Source organism: Aulonocara stuartgranti (assembly GCF_965226115.1).
Source record: "Aulonocara stuartgranti genome assembly, chromosome: 7".
In the NCBI taxonomy this organism is placed as follows: Eukaryota; Metazoa; Chordata; class Actinopteri; order Cichliformes; family Cichlidae; genus Aulonocara; species Aulonocara stuartgranti.
Window position 1 is genome coordinate 54244213 of NC_138945.1, and position 14975 is coordinate 54259187.

At 40.3% G+C, this 14975-nt stretch overlaps 3 protein-coding genes across 3 annotated transcripts; 2 read left to right on the forward strand and 1 right to left on the reverse strand.

The window, feature by feature from the left end:
• Positions 1 to 436: 436 nt before the first annotated feature.
• On the reverse strand, positions 437 to 5738 carry edc3 (enhancer of mRNA decapping 3 homolog). The gene is made up of 7 exons (XM_082542117.1): positions 5574 to 5738; positions 5182 to 5347; positions 4860 to 5086; positions 4448 to 4786; positions 4209 to 4362; positions 3592 to 3809; positions 437 to 3474 (listed from the first exon to the last, which is right to left on the reverse strand). The coding sequence occupies exons 2-7, from the start codon at positions 5343 to 5345 to the stop codon at positions 3140 to 3142; spliced, it is 1437 nt and encodes a 478-aa protein (XP_082398243.1). The 5' UTR covers positions 5346 to 5347; positions 5574 to 5738; the 3' UTR covers positions 437 to 3139.
• Positions 5739 to 6951: 1213 nt separating this feature from the next.
• On the forward strand, positions 6952 to 13223 carry LOC309709469 (uncharacterized protein; the record flags this gene model as incomplete). The annotated part of the gene is made up of 16 exons (XM_082538084.1): positions 6952 to 6992; positions 7688 to 7937; positions 8503 to 8628; positions 9343 to 9468; positions 9749 to 9853; positions 9947 to 10054; positions 10148 to 10365; positions 10478 to 10727; positions 11316 to 11415; positions 11539 to 11578; positions 11679 to 11736; positions 11843 to 11916; positions 12009 to 12093; positions 12182 to 12257; positions 12334 to 12577; positions 13059 to 13223. The coding sequence occupies 15 exons, from the start codon at positions 6952 to 6954 to the stop codon at positions 12540 to 12542; spliced, it is 1866 nt and encodes a 621-aa protein (XP_082394210.1). The 3' UTR covers positions 12543 to 12577; positions 13059 to 13223.
• LOC309710252 (uncharacterized protein) lies at positions 12967 to 14529 on the forward strand (the record flags this gene model as incomplete). The annotated part of the gene is made up of 4 exons (XM_082539548.1): positions 12967 to 13163; positions 13238 to 13399; positions 13990 to 14050; positions 14342 to 14529. The coding sequence occupies exons 2-4, from the start codon at positions 13280 to 13282 to the stop codon at positions 14527 to 14529; spliced, it is 369 nt and encodes a 122-aa protein (XP_082395674.1). The 5' UTR covers positions 12967 to 13163; positions 13238 to 13279.
• Between the last annotated feature and the right edge of the window lie 446 nt (positions 14530 to 14975).

The window sequence follows — 14975 nt, forward strand, 5'->3', positions numbered from 1 at the left end:
ATAACAAGAAACCAAGATACAGGGACAGCGTGGGTGCAGTTGTTTTCATTTAATTGGTTCAACCTGCAGATGTGACATATTAAGACTGAGCAGCACTTTGCACATGAGGCTTCAAAGGGAACTCACTAAAAAAAACAAATTCTGTGTTGCAAAGTTGCGTGTCTATATATTTCTCGAGTTAATATGCATGTCTGCCCTTAACATTTAAGACATATAAATGATTAAAAAGAAAAGAAAAATGGGGGTGCAGGGGGAGGAGGGAATCCCCATCTGCTGCTGCAAAAAGACTTGCACAAACATATTTCCTGTAAAAAGTCAGACTGATCCAAGTTCTTCGACTGTTCACATTTTATTGATATACAATCCTTTCTTTGTTGCCGTTGATGAGAAAATAGTGTTAAGTACACAAAGTTGTCATTACAGCAGAACAAAAGGGAACCACCATAAAAGTTTTATTCACTGCCCCCTAGTGGCCAAAGACGAACTAAACTCATTTTATTCACATTCAGCAACGCTGGCTGATGACGTTTCCAAGCCAGACTTGTCTCAACAGATGTGACATAACACATGCAGTCAGAGGAATGTTAGCGAAAGGACAAAATACTTAAGTATGAAAGTAACTTTGGGCAAATCGGTACATGAAGTCTGTGCAGATTAATTTACACAAAAGAAACAATTACAATGACTTTCAAAAAAAAAAAAAAACCTCAGATGGTGTGGACTGCTTAAATTTAGCCTTTCTTACACCAATTTCAAAGAATACACAATCCAACTCCAAATAAGGGCACGTTAGAGAACAGCTATGCAGATCCGACACAGATTGGTAACCTCAACGTAATACACTTCTGGACACATTTCACAGCAAATGGTTACATTCATTGCTTGAAAGATCTGAGTAGACATGCCTCCAATCAAGGCATCAAAGGGAAGAAAAAAAAAGCAGCTGCACGTGAACTTCACAGTTTGTGATTTAGTGTATTGTTAAATATCAGCTTAATGTCCTGAAATAAAAGCGTGAACACAAGAATCAAGAATATTTTGTGATTTCCACGATTGCCCAATCCTGCAGTTCTTTTTTTTTTTTAAGCCAATTTTATTGGTTCCTAGAAAGTATTCAAGTGTGGGACGCTGCATCAGCACAAATGAATTGAAATACATTTGAATCCCACCACACAGAAAGTAACATTTGGTAAAAAAAAAAAAAAAAAAAAGATCACTCCAACCTTTTTGGTCGGACTTATTTTTAGCCAAAGTGTCACTTATAATTGTGCCACTTCGGGCTCCGCTTTGACAGACTTCTATTAACTTCTGCATATGAAACATGCAATACTGCAAAAACTTGCCGAAGTTGTGCAATTGCTTTGACCTCATCAAGTCTGCACCAGTTTTGATTGTGTAAAGCAAAGTTGGCTTTTGAATCCAATCTGTACTACCAAGCTAAACAGGCAACAGCAACCCAACATCGCCAAGAATTAGCAGACTTGATAGTTCACTGTGAGAGAATATGGTATCAGTACTTAGTCTGCAGTCTACTGAATATTTTCTCCATAATACAGTAATGGCTGAAAGACAACAGACGCTGTATGAAAAATATATTTAACAAATCTAAACTCTAGTTGGCATTCGATGAAGCAATAAAGATTTTACATGAGTTGTACAAATAGAACTTTGGGCCTTTCAAACAACAGTAAAGCCCTTCATCCCATAACTGTACCAAAGTTTAATAAACTTATTTCCCCTTAAATTATCATGAAAAGGTACGACTGCATCTATTTTACATGCCATGTCTTGTTTCCAGAGCCCTTATCATCACAATATAATTTGCAGAAGAGACAAAAAAGCTGTTGTAATCTGCTGCTCTTGTATTTGAACACCTTGTTATTTAGGACAAATATTACAAGCTTAATTCCCAACAAAGCATTACATAACAGTGACAGAATGTGGCAAAGTACTGCAGGCAGCAATGGAAAGACCAGCGTAAGCTTAACTGTAAGCCGTCAGATCCCAATACGTGTGAAAATTGTTCATGTGTGTAAACCGAGATGAATCTGCGTCTAATCACTGGAGTGCTTTGAAAGAAAGTTAGATTGCCATGACTTTCAGAACTCTCCTGTTTTAAATCAGTGATTGTCCTACTCACTTTAAATCTGAACATTAAAGCCCCTTACAGCCATTAAGCTGTCAGCATCTTAATGTGTCAACTTCATGTCTGAACAAGCACACAGTCACACACTCATAAAAGTCCCTGCAGCAATCTAAAACAGACTAACATTTACATATCATACTTTCAACATGGCGCAAGTCTGAATGTATGCAGTCATTATAACAGACAAGTGTGAAGAGGATTATGACTGCACGTCTCCTGCCTTTTGAGAGCTCACAAAAGATAGCCCTAAACAGCAAAAACATGATGTAACATTTTATGCCACTGCATGTATTGTACAATAAGATGAAGCCTATAGTACACTTTTAGATTTTCACAATCCAGAACCAGGAGCTCTGAGTATGTGTGAGGGCTAAAGCAGACGCTCTTCTCTGCAGCACATACACAAAGACAACTAGATGCTGTGTTCTTCATGACTACAGCACGGAGAACTAAATGTGGTTAGACTTTGTTTGACACAACGCTGACAATGATCTTTGCCACAAGTGCTGTGCACATATTGCAGATATGGTGTGCACGACACCATATTTATGTTTGAACTGACAGCAAGAGAAACTTTAACATAAAAAGTTGAAGAAACCAGCACTGTTCTCCTGTATTCCCTCTTTGAAACGGCTCTAATGTTGCATTCTTTGACACTTTGGTTATCATTATGAATTAACAAGACTTATTAGCAATCTTATTAAACTGCTTGCTATACCCTCCAAAAGTCTGTATTTTCAGAAATGCTTACTTTTTTCCCCCCCTATCTCTATCTATATGCACTTAATCCTACTACGCTACTGTAAGATGCATCACCACTGGTCCTTCAGTATGAGGAAAAAGATCTGTTTGCACACGCCAAGTTAGAAATTTCACAGATAAACTGGAAAAACAGATCTAACTCTGGAATATAAGGCGCCAAAACCCAAACGGTCATGGAAGGTAAAAGATTTAATCTGTCAACATGACGTGAGATGTCGACCATCTGACCCGTTATGCCGAGTGCAAGGGGATGACAAATTTGCAGCCAAAGGGAGAATGGTATTTGATTCCCACTTCCTGGAACACCTGGCGAGGAATTCCTATGTCACACAGGTAGACCCTGCCAGCCCCTTCAGCTAAGGGGAGTGGAAGGCAAAGTGAGAGGGACCATTTGGCTTCAACTGCCTGCCCCTGGCCGCTAGCAGGGGGATCTAAGCTTAGCACTGGTGCTCTGTTCTGATTCGCCCAGTCTGCAGCCGCCCAGTACCAAGGCTGATCCATCAGGAATGTGTTCTCATGACAGTCCAGACAGTTAATGATTAGATCCACAGGGGTGTCAGGGAGGTCTGTGGAGCCACAGAGAAAAAAGAAGAATGTCAAGGTATTTAGCAACGCTTTTGTTTTTAATGAAGCCAACAGTATTTGGAGGGGGAGAGATCAATAAAGCCACAAAACAAACCTACCTTTGATACTGGACACCTGTTTGCCACCAGTTTTGTTGAAGAGGGTGACCTCGCTGGTCACGGCGTCATGCATTTTGACAAAGTTTGGCAGAAACAGGACGACCTCCACTTCGTGATTGGCCAGGTGGCGACCGCAGCTGATGCCCTGAGCTCCCTGAACATGAGGGCCACACAGCAGTGCCACCGTGGGATGCTGGTGCAAATTCTTCGGGGTGAATCTGGAAGAAGCAGGAATAGCAAAGGTTTTATTTAGTACTTTAGAAGAACAAAATGACTAGGTTAATTAGTGTTGATGCGACAAATATGAAATAAATAGAAACAAGAGAGAAACTTAGAAAAAAATAAGTACTCTGAGAGCACAAACCTCCACCAAAGCAGCTCACTCTCTGGGGAGTATTTACTTTCTAGGGAATAGTATTGCATTTTGTATATATTCATTTTGGGGTTTTTACAGTTGTTTTCACTGCACTAAAAACTTCTTAAAGTATATTTAAAAAGAACAAAGTGAAACTGAAACCCATTTTAACTATAATGTGATATTTAGAATCCCCATATATTAGTATCATTTTCTAAATGTTGCCAGTTCAACAAAAGGCACATTTTAGATAATTGCTTACCTGTTTGGCCCCCCTAGTAATGTAAGTGCCATCTGACTGGCACACACTCCAGTCATTTCCAGTCTCCTCTCCAGTGACAGACCATGGCGCTCAGCAACAGACAACAGACGCTTGTGCAGTTCGTAGGTTATACTTGGTACAACAAGTCCAGAGTCTGTGGAAAGTAAAGCAAACATCAATAAGGCTTAAATTGATTTACCTGCATCTCCACTTCATTCATTCCAATATAAAACACTTGCCGGTGCAGTATTCTTTGGCCCCAGGCTGCGGTACAGTAATCTGTCTGTACACAACAGGTTTGGCCTCCAGGATGTTCTCATCATGCCGGTACCGAGTAGGAGTCTGCTCCTGAGGTGTGCCGCGTGACCTCACACCATTACGACGCTCCGATATGTCAATCTCTGAGAAAACTGCTGCTTTGTCAAAAAGAGCCAGGTTTCCTTCAAAATCAAAGTCTGTGTCCAGGAAATCATCCACGCTGTCGCCAAAACACTCATCATCTCTCTGCTTCATCTGGCCATTCTTCACCCCATTCTTCTTCGGCGTCACTTGATTTACCCCTCGATTACTGGCTGACCCTGAGGGGATGATAAATATATAGTTAACCACTTTGCCACAGATTTTTAGTGAATTTAACAGCATTGCACTTACAGGAGTTATGTCTTCGACGGAATCCTTTAGGCTGGCCAGGTATGTCCAGATGACGCTCTCCATAACTTTTAGAGCAGTGCTGTGGAGAGTTCAGTTTCTCCACAGATCTAGGGTCACCCTTTGGGACTGCAACCGGTGCGCTGGTTACCTTTGCAGGTGCAGCAGAGGTAGTCCGACTATTGTCATTTCTAAAATCTAAAATCTTTAGGTCTTTTATGTCAATGGCACTGGGAAAAAAAATATGAGTCAGAATGACGTTAAATAACAAAACCGATGAGCTAAAAAGTTGACAATGAGCTAACATTTAGTAGCACAGACTTACCTGAATGTGACCTCTGGCACGGGACACTTGACTCCATTGTGGAAAGGCTGTCTTAAGGAGATGGTTTGGCTGGACTGGTCCACAGATGATACTTCTCCCTGGTAGACTCCCAGCGTTGGTCCACAGTTAATTGACACCAAACTACCCAACCAATCCGCGGCCATTTCTACAGCACGTGTTATTAAGAAAGAAAATATTAATTATGTAGCATTATTGTCAGAGAAGATTTCTAGAGACAGGAATCATCCTGTTAGCTAACTTTGTGACCAGGACATCAGAAATACTAGTCGTTCGGTTTTACTAGAGAGTCGTGACTAGCTTAGCCACGGCCTGCTATCAACCTTAGCTAAGTTTATATGAAGGTAATATCGCCTTGAAAAAAAATTGTTTACCTTTTTGGAGTTACGGTGATGAAGAGCCTCCTGAACAATACAACTCAATAAACTGCGATATTAAGTGCTCATAAGAAAACTGTTTCTTCTTCAACTATTAGCTTCTTAGCTTTTTGAATGGAGCAAGCGTTCACGGTTTATACCACTTCCTGTTTCCGGAAGAAGTACCTTTTCGAAATAAGAGCCGAAGCTTAACAATTTTTTGCCAGACAGCTGGAAATCTGTGGTGAAGCTTGTTTTGCCCCCCCGTAACAGCGTAGCTTTGACTTACAGTTGGCAAAAACAAATTTCCTTTAGTGGGTACATCTTATGGATATTATGGAAACTTGTTTCAGGCACTGAAAAAAATAGAAAAATGTCTTCTATACGTCCAAATTTCAGTTTAGTCTCATTAACTAAACTTGAAATTTCGCCTATGGTATCTAAAAATTCAGACTTTCTCAGAAATGACTTCAACAGAAGTCAAAAATTTGAGATACACAATTGTAATAAATAAGTCGACATTTGACTTTTTTTTTTCTTAGTGGCAGAAACAAAGCTTCCACATAAACCTCAGTATAACCTCACTTCCAAACAAAGACGTATATACATTTTTATCCATTTGTGTATTTTGTTCCCATAATTGTTGTGGTATTGATAGAAGAACTGCAATTTTAAAAATGTGTAACTGAGAAAATGAAGGTCATAATTTTAAACAAACATGTACCGAGTACTTCTTTGTACAAAATACAGATGTCATGATGTCTGACTTCTCATGAGTCAGAAATGGTGTGATTAGTGTCTCAGCTGGTGTGATCCCATCTCAGCATGGGTTCTAGTACCTACTTGCAAATGGCAAACCACTAATTCAAATAGATTTGGTTAGTAGAATATTGAGTCATTAAATATTTGTTGCTGGTGGAAAAATTTTCATTAACAGAGCAGTGCTTCTGAATAATGGTCTGACTTGCTAACGCAGAGAAACAAATTTGGATTTTGCCACTTGTGTGCAATATTTCACACTGATTTATAGAACTGCCCAAAGATTATCCATCATGTTGCTCCCTGAAGTTTAAATACAGAAAGAAAGAAAAAAACAATCATATCAAGCATTGTTTTCTCTTTTTGTGCTTAGAGCGATCACAGTCAATCATTTACTGTTACGCATAATTAATCAAGGACAAGCTGGTCATTTGGGAGATGCTCCTGACAACTCGTGTCAACAAACAAGTAAGTCAGCAGGCAAAGTGAGCTCATGCAGAGGCTATCCCAGGAGTGTTATCCGTGACACACTCACCCAACAGAGTCCTGTGTGCAGAGGCTGTCATGGATACACGCGCTAAAGGGCTATATGCTGAAAAAGGTGTTATCAAAGCTGCGTGATACTCCATGAGATGAAATGAGCATCCTCAGTGCACAAGAGAGGGTTTCTTCATCAAGGTAAGAGAAAGTGTCATTTAGTGCACTGCAGAAGTCAGTTTAAATTTCACCATGCACATCTGTTCTTATCTCTCATGATACAGTTGATGACATGGTATACATGCATTTAGATATGGAGACTGGTGTGAAAAACACATGAAGAACAACGACCACTGAATTATCTAAATTTCATAAACACGCCGTAACAACCCCAAAGTGTTAAAACCAGATGATGATCATGAAGTAAGCAATTCAAATATCAAGACACATGATCTATGAATAGCCACAACACGTTGAGCTGTCATCTTTGTGTGAAAATCTGTCTTTGACACGTGGGCAGACGTGTGGAGTGTAACATCTCCCAAACAGAGAGGAGCATTAACTTGGATAGGAAGACGCTACAGGATGTTTAGGGGTTCAAGCCCATTTTCTTCCGCAGACCTGGATATGTGGGACACCAAATCTCGCTTTACAGGCCAGGCAAGATCAAGATATCATTTTATATTTCTGAACTTGAATAATCAGAAGGTAATTATTTAAAAGAAAATGCTTCCCGCTCCTCTTTTTAGACATCAGCATGGTGTGGTGTGGCATCTGTATCAGGATCAGGCTTTCTGTCCAAAGTCAGCACAAGGTTGGGGGAATATTATATAGAGACATGAGTTTTCAGTGAGGTTGGTATATGGCTAATTTATGTGTTTCTGAACATCGAGCAGTGCTGGTGGCTCCAGGCAAAATGACCCAGGTCTAAGGAGGTGGCAATCATTGTCCCATCTGGGGCCTGAGAGTCCCACACGATCATTAGGGGCTGAGTTAAGGGCTGCCCGGGATGGAAGTAGCTTCAGACAAACAGAAGTGGTGCACTGGCTGCAGGAGGCTCACGAGCGACTTGAGTCTCAACTGGACTGGCTGAAGACCAGAGACATGCTGAGCTACAACGCAACTATTGCACAGCTGCCTGGCAGGGCAAGTTGATTGAAATGTCTAAGACCAAATGCCTTATTTGTTTTGAGTGTGTTGATTTTTTCATTCTCTTTAGCTGCTTTGGATTGATTGCTACTCTGGATACGTATTTGGTTTGTCTTGCACACAGCATCCTCTCACCACGTAATAATGTGTCCCATAGCAGCTACCACAAATGATGAAGGGCCTCGAGGATGAGAAGAAGGCTGCTGTATCAGCTGAAAATGAAAAAAGCAGACAGTGCAGAGAACTCTGTGAAAAGTAAGTCCAGGAAAAAAATATTTAATAATTTAAGAAAAAATTCTCACATGATATTTGCTTACAAGGGTCTTAAATCTGGAGAAGGATTTGTTACATATGAGGTCTGCTCTGGACAGAGGAAGCATCGATCAATCAACCGAGAGAGCTCCGGGCTCGCTCAACAGAACATTACCAGTGAGTCAAGAAGGTCTTAACAGACAGATGTTGAAGTCATTGGATTATTATAAAAGATTCACGCTAAACAAGGTGTGACTCCTTGTTCACCTTTGCTAAATGACACTTTTTCTAAAAAATGGTTTTAATCCAGGAGAAGCAGAAAGTTGACACAGAGATGCTGGAGTTGAGAGAGGCTCTGAAAGAGGCTGAGACTAAGGCAAAGATACTAGAAGAAGAGCGTAACAAGGCACTCCAACAGCTTCAAGCGTCTATTGAGGTGAATTTAAAAATATTACAATTTAACACAATGCTACAATCAAATGTCATATATTGTATTGCTCCGTTTTGTTTCACCAAATGATATCTGACTGTGTGGAACTTTTGGGGTTTTTTCTTGGGGTTTGATTCCAAGGGATCCTTTGGGTCTTGTGGATTGTGGGGTCCATCCTCTGTTGGATGGGCTTGTTTCAGTGGGTACTGGGGAAGATTGGAAGCCAGGCAGGGTGTGGTTGGAGCAATGGGTTCAGGGTGTGGTATCAGGGGAGACTGACCAAAATTCTGCATCCCCTAATTGAGCAGGATGCCGGAACAGAGTGAGCTGTGCTGCACTGCAACAAGGTATCTGGAAAGTTGCACAATCAGAAAAAGTTCACTTGTCTGGCCACACTGTGTGCATTGGGCCCTTTTCTGTTACATCAAGTGAACATGGACTTGTTCTGACTTGTTTTTGTGGTGTGGCACTCACACTGTCCTGTCGGAGGAGTTCGCTGCTGATGGGGAGTGCTGTAAAGGAGGTTCTTTGTGTGCACCGTCATATTTAGATGAGTGTTTTGTGTGAAAATACCTTCCCTAAGAATCATCAGCGGTTGATGGTTTCGTGTTATCGCAGATAGTTTTGTATAAGTGACATGAAAGTGTGTTGTGTGTCATGCATCAGTGGTGTTGCTATTTTCATCTCTTCAGTGTGCGCTCTGTTTCTGTGCACACCCAGATGCAGAGGACGCTGTTGAGTCAAATAGAGGAGACGCACAAGAAGCTCAGCCACACTGCACAGGATCATTCTGAACTGCAGAAAGAGCTGAGCGAAGCCAACAACAAGATCAGCCAAGCATGCCTGGTCAGTTTGCCAGAATTCAGTATTTCATTGCACATCCACACTCATAAGCCTGATAAAGCTGACAATAAACAAAATTTGTTTTGACCAGTTAACATTGTATAGTTTGTGCTCCGGAGAAAAGAGATGTGATCCATTTTAAATGACAAATGTTTCATGATGTTAGCAAATTGTTTTTTTTTTTAAACTTCCTTCAATGCGCAATCAAAGTCCCATAAGTCCAGTTTTTACAACACACATGATCAAAATTAATTTAAAACATTATCTTCCTAATTTTGCTCAGGAAAAAGCCATCTTATCAACTCAAGTGTTGAAGTTGGAGGACAATATAAAAGAAATAAAGTCCAAACTGACTGAGGCTCTGTGTGACAAAGATCACCTGATACAGGTATTGTTTTTAACTGTGATGTGAGTGTAATCCACAGCATAGATCAAAGCACTGTGATTTATAACTACATCTTGGTTTTCGGGTGCGTTACAGGAGAAGACAAATCTTCTCCACAGGGTTCAAGTCCTGGAGATGCAGACTCACAACAAACAGCAGCAGAAAGATGTTGTGGTGAAGGAAGACTCAAAGGCTCTCAGAGAGGTTGTAAAAGCTTTTGAGGAGCTATTCTTTCAATAAGTTTTAGTTGGGAGGAGGGTTCTTAATTGAAGTATTGCCTTCCTGTAATTGCACCAGGAAAATGAAAAAATAAGAGGAGAGCTTGAAATGATCAAGAAGAGGCTGGAGATATCACACCACGAGCTACAGGAGCTGACAGATGAGAAAATCATAAACACCAAACAGGTCACCGATCTGGAGGTGCAGTGCTCTCAGCTGATCAGAGAAAAAGAGGAACTGCAGAGTGAAATTAAAGGCAGACGAGAAGAAATGCAGGAAAAGTGCTGTGAGCACAGGTGAGATGGAGATCACACATATTATTTAATATGAGAAGATGCTTCTTTATTCGTTATTGACTATGCAGTGCAGTACAATTCTCTTTACATAAACGTCAAACTATTTCTTCAGGGAATCTGTGGAAGTCTTGGAACTAGAAAACCAGAAACTGAGGAATCAGTGTCTGCGTTTGGAGGGTGAGGTGTTTGAGAAGGAAAAGCGGGAGGAAGAGTATCGCAAACAAGATGTGGTAAAGGTCCAGACCATCGAGGAACTGAAGGCTGTGGCCTCACATTGGACAGAGAAATGGCAAAAAGTGGCTTTGACCCTGCAGTCTACACAAGAGGAGTTAGAGGAGTTAAAGAAGAACTCAAGAAATAAAGTAAGAACATCCTTTTACCATGCTCTTAAAGACATCAAGTATATCTCATATACTGCTTCTCCCAAATAATCATTTTCAGACACTACTACTGTACTAAAGTCTTTTCCCAGTGTATGAGACCTTGATATTTTCCATAGGCACTTGGATAAGTTCCTGGACCATGACTAACTTCCAGGCTAACATGTCATGTCTCACAATCACACATGTCTGGAATAAGTGCAAAGAAAGTTTTCCTCTTGGGCAGATGAATGTAAACACCGCCTTCTGATGTCAGAACACACTTAATTCTGTGCAGTGGAAGATCCAAGTGAAGTATAAGTAAACAAAATGATTTTGTTTACTTATACGTCACACTATTTTTGTGAAGGGAGATCATTTTTAATAAGTGCATTTATCCAAGTGTTTATAATAAAATACTGCTGAGGCTAAAAAAGGAATTGCCATGTATAACAAACATCAAACATTTTGATAATATTTTTCCAGTTAGAGAAAAAAGATCTAAATCCGAAGCAGCACAAAGAGGGCAGTGTGCCTCTGAATAGAAACCTGTAGCTGTAGATGATATAACTGAACACCTGTAACATTCAGGGAGGATGTGACTCGCTGCTCAGGGATGAGCTTGAAAAGCTGGAGCTGGAAAGGAGCAGGAGCCAGGCACGTCTTCATAGAGATAAGGACGAAGGTAAAGGTGAGCTCACTTCTGAATAATCTGTGTCAAGTGAAAATATTCCAGACAAGAATACAGATCAGGTATTTTGCAGTTATCCAGTATTAAATAATTCTCTGACACAAGGGGGCGTTGTATTTGCAGGTGAAGGGGGCCAGATTCCAGACAAAGGGACAGAGACATGGTAAGTAGATTTTGATGAGATTTTCATTTTCAAAACACAATGTCAGGAAAGTGCTTGAAATGAAATTTTGTGAGCTTCATCATAACTGTTTTTTTTCCAGCTTATCAGAATCCTCTTTGTTATGGGACTCTGAGAGCCACCCAAACAAATTCCTTCAGGTAACAAAATATTCCTGCCTCACTTATGTGCATTTTTGACACCTTAATGGAAGGTGAGGGGAACTGTGACGAGAAGATGATGTTGTCTTTCGTAATTTACGTACAGGTCAGCATCCAAAGCAGTGAGGTTCAAAGGCTGAAGCAAAAACTTGCAGACAAAGAGAATGAACTGAGCGAAAAGTACGCTTTCTTACTTCTTAAACTTATGTGTGACGTATTGTTGTAGACTCTGAAAATGACTGTGTAACAGATGAGTATGTGCACTGTCTTAGAGAACATGCTTTAAAGACTCTAGAAAGGCTGAGAGAGATGGAAAAAAATGAGGCTAAAATCAAGATTTCTGCCCTGGAGCTCAAGGTAGTGTCACTACAACCTGATCATACTATAAATCAACACATTTAACCACTCATAACCCGAAGGGTATGTTCTTATCTCCTCCCCTTAGCTCATGAAAAAGCTTCCTGAAGATGGCCAAGATCAGGGAAGCATTCTAACAGACATCTTCATTCGTGACTCAGAGGGTATGAGCCGGCCTGCCAGGATTCAATGCACTGATTTACCTTGCTGAGTTCTGAAACGACTTCCTGATGTTTTCAGAGATTCCAGGGAAGGTGAACCAAATCCTCCCAAGCTCGAAGCTTCAAACCCAGAGGCAGTTTTATGAGGTCAAGTCCATAAATGGAATGTACTATAAGCCACCTGTCTTTGTAAATGTAACAAATGAGGCAAATCTTGCCCACAGGTTGAAGATGGGAAACCTTCTGTCCAAGGCCAAAGGGGCAAAACAGTCTGTCCGCTTAATGTAGACACAGAGCAGCAAAGGAGACTGGTTACTGAGCAGGTAGTGTATGATTCTGGTCCTGATCCAAGTTAGCACTATGGCTCCAGAGTGGCAATGTTAATCAGTCTACTTATTAACCTTTCACTGAAATACAATCTTATTTATATGAATTGGTAGGGGAGCCGTAGGATTTTGCAGAGAATTTCAGGATAAAGCCTGCAACAAGTTTGGACTTGTGGTTGTCGGTGAAACATCCCAATAAATTTTAAATCAGATGCTAATATGATTACTATATCAAGTACTTAATTTAATAAACAACAACAGTATTACCTGCAGCTTCAGCTACATAATGATGGCCAGCAGGTTAAAACATTAAACAAAGTTATACAAAGTTTGTACATTCTAACTAGTGTTAGCATGTTAGCATGTTGATAGCGCTAGTCCCAGCATTCAGGGAGTTGCTAGTGTGGCCAGTTTTGTTTTACACCTGCAGTAGGTTACAACAAGCCTGAGTAACTGCTATTTTCTATTACATCTGTAGTTAAAGAGTTTATTTAAAGAACGAGAGGGAAAGGAGGCCCAGCAGGGTGACAGCAATGGAGCCTCTTCACCTCAAGACTGGACACCCACAGTTAAACTTGTTAGGGTAAGAAGCCTCAGCCATATAAAGCTGAAAAACACAATGATCCTGGCCAAAAAGTGTTTGTGACTTTCTCTCAGGCTGCAGTGGACAGGAGAAACTGGCAACAAGCCTCGGGTTTGATGCCAGTGTTCGAGGAGGATGAAGAGGAGATTAACGGCTATCCAGCAGAGGAGGAGGAGGAGGAGGGAGAGGCAGGAGAGGAGACCCATGATGAAAGCCTCCTTGATCAGAAACAGCAGGTTATTAAACTTAATGTTCAGCTGCAGAAAGCATTGCCAAGTTCAAAAATTTATAAAATCCAACTAAAAGAATAAAAAGAATATACAGTATATATATTGTAGGGATATATATCATCGGCAACTGATTCGACTTAATATCTTTAGTGGCATTATCGTGACACGCAGATTATACTGTGAAATTCTGAACCGCCCTCACTTTCATTACATATATACACGCATATGTGCAGAGAGCACTAATCCCAGCTTCTACTTTAATCAAAGAGCAGGGCTGTCGTTCTGACTGCATAGCTGCTTAAATGGTACGTGGAAAAAACATTTCTGCTATAATCTCAAATATGACTCCTTGTACTTGGTAAATAATCGGATATAAAGCAAAGGAGTTAACCATTCAGTAGAAACAAAGTGAAGTCAACCATGAAAGGATAGGAATGAGTTACAGTGTTTTTCCATGTGAAGATCTTTGACCAACTTTTCTGAACATTTTTTAGAAAAAGGATTAAAATCATAAAATAGCGCATTAATATGGCCAATGCACACCTGCAAGAGGAAACATGAAGTCAGAGGTTTGAAACTGTTCCTCTCCTCATCAGATCTCAGCTATGACTGCAGAAATCAACAATCTGAAGGCAAAAAATGACAGTCTGCTGCAAGGTGAAGCTGTGCTAGGATCAGTGTAATGAGTAGTGTAGAAACGTGTCTGCATGGCTGTGTTGTGTTTCAAGTCTTAGGATGTACTCATCTCAAACAGGGACATGTCCACAAATGTCCATGAAGTTGTTTTTTTTTTTAAACAGGCACAAAAATGGTCATTGGTGGAGAAGTCTCTAGTTTAAATGAATTCACCTTCTGATTCTATGTTTGAGTTCTTTCTGTATTTCTAGTCTGTTTGTTGGATTTGAAGTTTGGAAATTTAAATTTTCTCCGTCTTTTCTTTTTGTCAAGCCTTAAGGTCAAAGAGGTCAATCTGGGACCGTAGCCCCCCCAAAAAGCTCTCAGATAAGTCTTCTCAGTGTTCAGATGAATATGGCCCAGAGTGGAAGAGGACACTTCCCCTTTATCCTGATGGAATATTCCTGGCTGAGCTTGTACACATCTGTAGCCCTGATGAAGAGGAGGGAGAGGTTAAATGACGTATTTGTGAAGACTCCAACCAGCTTTATTCCTGATGCTTCACAGAAAATGATTGTTCCATTCAAATATTTTATTGTATCGTTGTTACAGAAAATCATTAAGCGGAACCATAACAACAATAATTTTAGCATTTTTAGCTGATAAAATCCGGCAGAAAGATTTTTAGTGACAAGGACCAAATACATCTGTATTGTAAAGACTATAGTGTTCAGTTAAAACGTTTTGGGTATAGAAACCAAATGGATACAAGACTGCACAATTAAAAGGTTTATTCTGGGCTTTGCTTTACAGAAACGTACACTAAAAGCAACTTTCTACATTTTGCATAGAAGAATGTAGTGACTGATATGCTGAAATAAGGCCATGTTGAAAGAACTGATTTCTCAGAGTTTCACTGAACACAGGCATTTCATATACCTAAACAACAATTCAGTCAGACAACTCC

What these genes read in the sequence shown, in the direction of transcription:
- edc3 (XM_082542117.1), bottom strand. Translation starts at nt 5,345, where the DNA reads ATGGCCGCGGATTGGTTGGGTAGTTTGGTGTCAATTAACTGTGGACCA. An exon ending in GGCCAAAGAATACTGCACCG is followed by an intron (nt 4,363 to 4,447) that starts GCAAGTGTTTTA and finishes TACTTTCCACAG; the next exon opens with ACTCTGGACTTGTTGTACCA. An exon ending in TTACTAGGGGGGCCAAACAG is followed by an intron (nt 3,810 to 4,208) that starts GTAAGCAATTAT and finishes TGCTTCTTCCAG; the next exon opens with ATTCACCCCGAAGAATTTGC.